Source organism: Talpa europaea (assembly GCF_964194135.1).
Source record: "Talpa europaea genome assembly, chromosome: 7".
Taxonomy (NCBI): Eukaryota; Metazoa; Chordata; class Mammalia; order Eulipotyphla; family Talpidae; genus Talpa; species Talpa europaea.
In genome coordinates this window covers 9,054,467-9,062,762 of record NC_140074.1, presented here as the reverse complement: position 1 = coordinate 9,062,762, position 8,296 = coordinate 9,054,467, and the positions used below count along the sequence as shown (strand labels likewise).

The window sequence follows — 8,296 nt, the reverse complement described above, 5'->3', positions numbered from 1 at the left end:
TAATCACTCTCTCTGCTGACAGTTAGTAATCTACTAACTTGGAATATATTCTACAAAAGAGAAGGTGAAGTATTTTTGTAGAAAAACAAACTAACAAAATTCAGATTTATACTATGGAAAATCAAGGGTAAGCTATAGATATAAAGTAGTGATTATATGAGTATACCTAAAATTCACAACAAATTGAAGAATAGAAATTTTCATACTATTGGTGAATATAAAAATGAATGTTTCTGAATCAAAAGCATCAATGATAAGCATTGCAATCCCACAAAAGGCTTATCAGTTTTTCTTGGTTTTGGTGTTTTTTTTTTTTTTCCTTTTGATGCAAATTGACAAGCTGATTCTAGGTTTTTGAAGATGCAAAGAACCAGGGTTACACAAAACAGTTTTGAGAGAGGATGTGTAGATCTTCCCCTAAAGTATGAGGTGATCATAAAACTACTGCAATCAAGTTAGAATAAGGTTGAAAATAATAGGTCATTGGAACATAAGAGAGCCTACAAGTAGATCCACACTGTGTAGACCAGATACTTCATAGAGGAACAAGGGCAGTCAGTGAAGGAAATACTGTCTACAGTACAGAGTTGAAGGAATTAAATACCCATTGTCACCAAAATGAACTTTCAGCCAAATCCTGCACTAAATGTAAAATGTACAGTATTAAAATAGAAAATACTCTTAATATGAAATTGCAAATTAAAAAATTTTAGAAGAACACATGGGATGAAATCCCGTGATATGGCTTAAGCAATGGCCAAAAGATGTGAACAAATGCTTCACCAGATAAATATAAGACATGATTAGATGCTGCACATTATTAGAGATCAAGAAAATGAAAATTAAAATCTCAAAGTGTCATCACTGTAGAATGTTAAATTTACAGAAATGGTTATAACAAAATCCACTAGATCTACTATAATTTAAATTTAAAAAACTGATCCATGTAAGGGTTTTGATGTAAGGGTTTTGATGTAAGGGTTTTGAAGGAGTTCAAACTCTCATACACTCCTTGTGAGAATGAAAACTGATATGACAACTTTGAAAACACTAGTTGTTTCGTAAAATGTGACCACGTTCCTACATTGGATCCAGTCATCTCCCTCTTAGATAATCATCAGTAGAAGTGAAAGTCTATGGTCATTCAAAACTGGTTTATAAATGTTCAGCTTAATGTCAATAGTATCAAATGGAAAATAACCCAGTGATAACCAATGTTTGATACACATGAACTATTATTCAGCAGTAAAATAATTATTGATACAGCAACTGTGATATCTCTGAAAGCAACATACTAATGAAAGAAGTCTGCCAGAGGATAGTCCATACTATGTGATTCCCTTTATGGAAATTTTTAGAACAAGAAAACTATGAGAGTAAGCAGGTCAGGGGTTGCATGGTTAGAGCAGGAGAGATAAAAAGGGGGGAGGGGTCAGAGCATGGGACATGGCCATCTGCAGGGTCACAGATGGTATCTCTACTTCATTGATGATAGTTTCACAATGAATGCATCTGGCAAAATGATCAAACTATTCATTTTAATAATGGGAAGCTTATTGTGTATCAAATGAAAACTAACAAAGGTAAACAAATGAGAGCAGTTAAATTGAATAGTCCTAACCCACTTAGAAAATTTAAATTGAAAATTTAATTAACCCTATGTTTATAGCAGCACTATTTACAATAGTTAAAGCTATGGAAGCAACCCAAATGCCCAAAAATAGATGACTGGATCAAGAAGATGTGGTACATATATACCATGGAATATTACTCAGCATTCAAAAAAAGATAAACACATGCAGTTTGCAGCAACATGGATGGAGCTAGAAGGGATCATGCTCAGAGAAATAAGTCAGAAAAAGTAAAATACCGATGGTCTCACTCATAGCAGGAATTTAGAAAACCTAAATAAGAGACTAGGAAAAAGACTAATCAATACAAAGTAAAAATCAAAATCAACAAGCAACTATAAACCAGAGACACACTACGGGGAGGGGGTGGAGGGAGGGGTAGGAAAAGGAAGGACTAGAGTCAAAATAAAGGGGGAGGTGCAACTGTATGGGGAATATAACAAAAATGAAAATGCATACATTGTGCAAAGATGAAAAAAGATGTAAGAATTATTTAAAATAAAATATTTAAATAAAAAAGAAAATTAAAATTGAAAATGTAATTAATTTAACTTAATTAAAACTTAAATTAATTAAATTTAATTAATTTAATGAAAATTAAATTTTCATTAAAATTTCCTTACAAAGAAAAGTCAGGTACAGATGTCTTCACAGGTCATTTTTTTCAAATATTTTTCAGTGAAGAAGGAGTATCAAGTTATTTTTCACAACTGGTAGAAAAATCATTGTGTGGTTATTTTGTTCAGTTTATTACTTGCTTTAAATTACCTTTAAGCATTTGGGATGATTATTTGTAATGTTGGTGACATGACTAAATTACCTTGAATGAATTCGCTGTTCTATTAACATAAAGTAGCATAGAGACTGAGGAATACCCCTGGTCAATATGAGCTCTCTGTCCCTGACCAAGAGTTAAAAGACATGTGGACAAGATACTTGCCTTGGAGGCAGCAGGTGTCCTTCTGTCTGGACTAGAGAAGTTGCATTTCAGAGTCTGATGCCTAATGAGCCCCCGGTGTGTGCAGCATAGAGTATGGAGGGGCACAGGGGTGTTAAAAACATATGGACTGAACTGGACAAGGTGTGTAGGGGAGAACCTTGAGAAGGGAGATGCACAAATTTCTACTTTCTGAAAAGTGTAGAGCAGCACAGAGTCATCCTGCCTGGGGGTGTCTGTTATCAAGTTAAACTGAGCTGGTATAACACTGTACTGGCTGAGGCCCTCACATTTGTATCACATACTCGTGTTGTGGAAAAATAATTGATCAACTGAAAGTCACTCAACTGCCTTAAACTGCAACAATATCAATGATTATATTTCTCTTTTGTTGGAATATGCAAAGGTAATGACAATAAGGGCTGACATTTATTGGACATTTATGTTCTAAAGCAGGAATGATCTCAAAACGTTAATAAAATCTTCATAATTATCATGCTCTTATTATCTCCACCTTATAACTGATAAACAAGACTGGGAAAAGTGACTACATATTTAGGATGAACACAAATGAGTGACAGAGTCCAGCACCCAGTGCTGTCTAAACAGGTGCTGGCTTCCTCATGCTGGGGAAGGCCACGTCATCCTGCTTCTCAGGTGGGGCTATGCACAGGTTTAGTATCCCACTGATACATCCACACTGCTCAGGTGCCTCCAACAAGCTGTCTATCCAGCCTCTATGCAGGCTTCTCCCCAGGGTCTGATGCGAACTGAGAAAGTCAAACTACTCTCTTTCCTTAACCAGGAGCTGAGGGACCTTTCCTTGTCCTACAAGTGGTTATTAAAGTGGTGTCCTCGTGGCTGTTCTCTGGCATCAGGGACAGACTCAGTAAGCTCAGGAGGTGATGGACTCACACAGGATGCCTACTCACTTTTTTCTTGCTGGTCTTCCCAGCAGAAGCTGAGGACTCAGACACTGATTAGAAGGTGACTGATGTAAGGAGAAATGACACACGGTGAGGTGGGCAGGGATAGGGGAGCAGAGTGTGTCTGTGTGCTCAGAGGTCAGAGGTGTCCTCCAGGTGGGTCTGTGTGTGATGGGTGGATGGACGTTCCCTCACAAATATGTGTGTGTTTGTGACCTCACTGTCATGCCAGACAGAGCGGGGAAGGAAGGGAAGGGAATGAAATGGAAGGACAGTCAGAGAATCTGGAGATAGAGTGGGAGACGTTAATGACATGTTATTCTTTCCCTCGCTTTGCACAGAACTGCAGCACCAACTGGGCCCGCAAATAGCACACTGCTGAGTGTGATCTGCGGCCTCTTCGTCAACCTTTCATCTCAACCATCTACCTCCCTCCTCCATAAACCCCACATGTTCACCTCTGGTTACTCATCACAGGTAAGTAAAGCGACTGCAAAGTGCAAAGAGAGAAATTTGCTCCCCGCTCTGGAGCAGGGGTTCCTGAATTTATCCATGAACAGCAGGGGAGGGAGGAATTGAAACTTACTGTCATTTGGTAAGTGTGATCTTGTATTTTATTTGAGTTGTAAATGCAAAGCACTTGAAGTTTTAGCGTATGTGTTAGTGTGTGTGTGTGTGTGTGTGTGTGTGTGTGTAGAGTGTATATGTGGGGGCTGATGCTTCATTTGCAGATATTTTTTCTGTGGTGGTAACATGACCTCATGGAGCCAAAGCCTCACTCATGGATCACATTATCCATCTTTCAACACTGGTCCATTTCTGTTTGGGAGGAAGGTTCCTGTGAGTCTCTGCCACTAGGCAGGTGGATAATGGATGGGACCTCAGTGCCTGCAGCAGGTCCCCTGGGCCCAGTTCTCGTCTGGACCTTCCATGTTTGCTCTCTGGCATTCAGCTGCCTCCCTGGGAAAAGGAAGGGTAACTACTCCCACATACAGTGCAATTCTGAGGTAAATGATGCAGTCCACAAAGACTGTCAGCGCATTGCCTGGCTCATGACTGGTGCTTGGTAAAGAGTATTATACTCTGTCATGATGTTTCTCCTTCATCACTTTCAGGTAGCACAGGTAAACGTGCAACAAGAGGCCCCTGCACATCCCTCACACACCTGGAGCACACAGCCTGATCCTTCCAGGGCTTGGACTCGGCACCTTTCACAAGCCCTGCCCCAACAAGGTCCTGGTTGGCTCAGTTGGTTCCTGCTTGTTTCCTCTGTTTCTCAGTGAGGCTGACACAGCACAAGTCAGTGGACAGCCAGGCCTCCACATGGGGGTCCAGACACTGTCATCTCGGTGGCTGTGAACCAAAATAAGCAGAGCCCTCAGCAAGTTCATGGTCCCTGAGGAAGCCTTGTTGTCCTGCTTCACTACTTGAGTGAGTCATTCTAGATTCCTCCTTCAGTGTGTGTGTGCGTGTTTGTGTGATCCTATTCTAATTTCATGCCAAAGGAGGCCGAATCTGGAATCCATCTGTGGTCATCTCTTTCTTTGGCTCATTTATGAAATGAACAAATAATATATTTGTAATGTTTCATACAATCCCTAGTTGTGTTTACTTTTAGAAATGAAAGTATGTGCTATCCCTCTGTAAACTGCATGATGGTAAATATGGTCAATAATGCTTGGACCAACAGACTGACAAATGGTGTCACTCAGCATGTCTGATTTTTCAGAGACACTCTCTACTCTTAGGAGGGATTCAATATTCATGTACCTTTACACAAAATGAAAATGTACTTTTGCTCTCATAAATAAAAGTGTTATTTATAGTGCTGATGAATTAGTGCTATGATGAAGATTTAACTAAAATGTGTATGTAAATTCTTAGGCCAAATATCTGAATACAGTATGTTAATGACAAATATTTGACATTATTTTTAAGGTTGGTTTGGGAACCCAGGTGGACACTCTGTTACGGGGAATACAGGATTCTTCCATTTCACTGTAGGCCTGTCACAAATTCTTAGCTCTTCGACTCCAATTTAGGGAGTAACTATATTTTGAAGAGGAATGTCTGTGTCCTGCTTCTCTCATGATTTTGCCATGTCATGCCAATTTTTGACTGTTGATTAACATGATAACATGTACAATATTTGAGTGTTAGGACTTTGCATTTTTGTTCACTATGAGGAACACAGTGCTTTGTGTCATATCTGGGACAAGGCTGTGGTGCAGTAAATAATTCTGGAATAAAGAAACACGTCCTTGGATTCCAAAAAGGAAAACTTGCAGGATCTTGTGAGACTGTGAGACTGTGCTATACCATCAATAGGTGTAAGTGAAAAAATTAAAAATTAACACATACATGGAAAGAGGATATTGCTATGCTTTTATGGCTACTTCTAAGATTTATACCTCTCCTCTTCTTTCCCAGGAGAGACATGAGCAACATGAAGGGGGTGAACCAGAGCAGCGTGTCTGAATTCATCCTCCTGGGGCTCCCCATCCGTCCAGAGCAGCGGGGCCCGTTCTTCGCCCTATTCCTGGGCATGTACCTGACCACGGTGCTGGGGAACCTGCTCATCATCCTGCTCATCAGGCTGGACTCGCGCCTCCACACCCCCATGTACTTCTTCCTCAGCCACTTGGCCTTCAATGATGTGTGTCTCTCATCTGTCACTGTGCCTAAGACCCTGACAAACATGCACAGTAATGACAAGTCTATCCCCTATGCAGCATGCATTTCACAGACATATTTTTTAATATGGTTTGGTTGTTTTGATGATTTCCTTCTTGCAGTGATGGCTTATGACAGGTATGTGGCCATCTGTCAACCCCTTCACTACAACACCATCATGAGGCAGGAGCTATGTGTCCTCTTAGTAGCTGGGTGCTGGTTCTTTAGCTGTCTCCACTCTCTGTTGCATACCCTGCTCTTGGCCCGCCTGTCCTTCTGCGCTGACAATACCATAGACCACTTCTTCTGTGACCTCCCTACACTCATGAAGATCAGCTGCTCAGACGTCTCCATCAATGAGTTGGTCATCTTCATTGAGGGAGGGGTGATCGTCCTCACGCCTTTTAGTGGTGTCGTTGGCTCCTATATCCGAATTTGGACCACTGTCCTCAAAGAACCCTCTGCCAAGAAATTTTTCAAAGTCCTTTCTACCTGTGGCTCCCACCTCCTTGTTGTTGCTTTATTCTATGGGACCATTGCAGAAGTTTACCTCTTCTCCTCATCCAGAGATGAAATCATAATTGGTTCTGTGATGTATATGGTTGTCACCCCCTTGCTGAACCCTTTCATCTACAGCCTGAGAAACAGAGACATGAAACGTGGCCTTGAAACACTTATTAATCGGGCTAAGCTTCTTATGTCAAAAGACTCAAGATGAACATGTTAATAATCTCTCTCTCTGCTGACATACACCAGTTACATCAACCATACTGACTTAGTGATTCTGACATTTTCTTAACAATTCTTGGAGTAGATGATACCTGATTGCTACATCACAGGTCTTGGGGTTGCAGAGTAGGGAGGACGTGAAGTGTCAGGAATGAGGATGGAAAGTCTTTCAGTCCCACCAACTCCATGAAACCCCTGCCTTTCTTCCCTTCAGTATCACAGCCCATGGAAAGAGGGAGTCAGAACGAATATCATAAAAATTTCTGCTAATGTAAGTTGAATTTCCAATTTTTCAAACTTTTGACATTCTCAGAGTAAACTTTTGATTTCTCACAGCTTCATTTCCTCTTAAGTTGGTTTTAGAATAGTTTACCTGCATTTAATCAATTTGTTCAAGAATGCAATTTTGAAAGCTTTATCAGTATGTGCTTTAGTTCTTTTCAAAAAAATTTTTTCTGGGTTGCTTGAAATAGTGTACATCTTGTTTGGCAGGAGATAACAATGGAGATACACCTATGTAAAGTTCGTCATGCTGTACATTTTTAAATTGCTTCACTTATTGTATACATGTTAGTAATACAAAAAGGAGAGGGTGAAAAACTCAGTAAACTCAATTACAATTTTATGAGTCAGTCATTATGGTGATTTGAGTGTATACAATTTTATAAATTGGGGAGTGTGTATTTTTCAGTTAGTATTTGTGACCTAGCAAAATGAAAATAATTCATATATTATATACACAACTGATACATGTACATAGATATACAGAGATATATATTTATAATAAGTCACCATATAATATGAATGTCACTCTAGTACAGAAATGCTCCTAATTTTCCTACTCACTTTTTTCATTTCTCCCCAATTCTGTCTTTTACTCCCTCATGTAAACAACAGGCTTAAATTGTTATCAAGCATCGGGTGTGTAAATGTGGGGGTGATTAGAATGTGCTGATTTGGAAACCTTCCCTGTAGTTCACCCACTAAAGAAGCTGGAAGAGTGAATTCAACCAACTTTTCAAGTAGAGGTGATGGTCAGATGTGACAGAGACTGAATGTGCCCAATCATCACCTAACTAAGCTTCAAGAATTTGCTTAAAAGACTTGGCAGCAATACAAGGCTGAAGGAATCAGAAAATGAAAGAATGTTATTTTTATACTTAATAAAAATATTTTTAGTAATCTCTATCAACCTGGAAAATATATTCTAAAAATAGAAGGTGAAATAAAGAAATATGCAGAAAAACAAACTAATAAAATTTAGCAGACTTATACTACTGGAAAAATTAAGGGTAATGCTCTAGATATAACATAGTGATTATATGAAAATATTTGAAAATTCACGACAATTGCCAAACAATAGAAATTTTCATAATATTGGCAAATATAAAAAGGAATGT

The 8,296-nt window shown here is 39.2% G+C and overlaps 1 protein-coding gene across 1 annotated transcript; it reads left to right on the top strand.

Moving 5' to 3' along the window:
* Window positions 1–5,895: 5,895 nt before the first annotated feature.
* On the top strand, window positions 5,896–6,885 carry LOC311172799 (olfactory receptor 1J4-like; the record flags this gene model as incomplete). The annotated part of the gene is made up of 1 exon (XM_084236327.1): window positions 5,896–6,885. The coding sequence occupies exon 1, from the start codon at window positions 5,932–5,934 to the stop codon at window positions 6,883–6,885; it is 954 nt and encodes a 317-aa protein (XP_084092453.1). The 5' UTR covers window positions 5,896–5,931.
* Window positions 6,886–8,296: the final 1,411 nt, after the last annotated feature.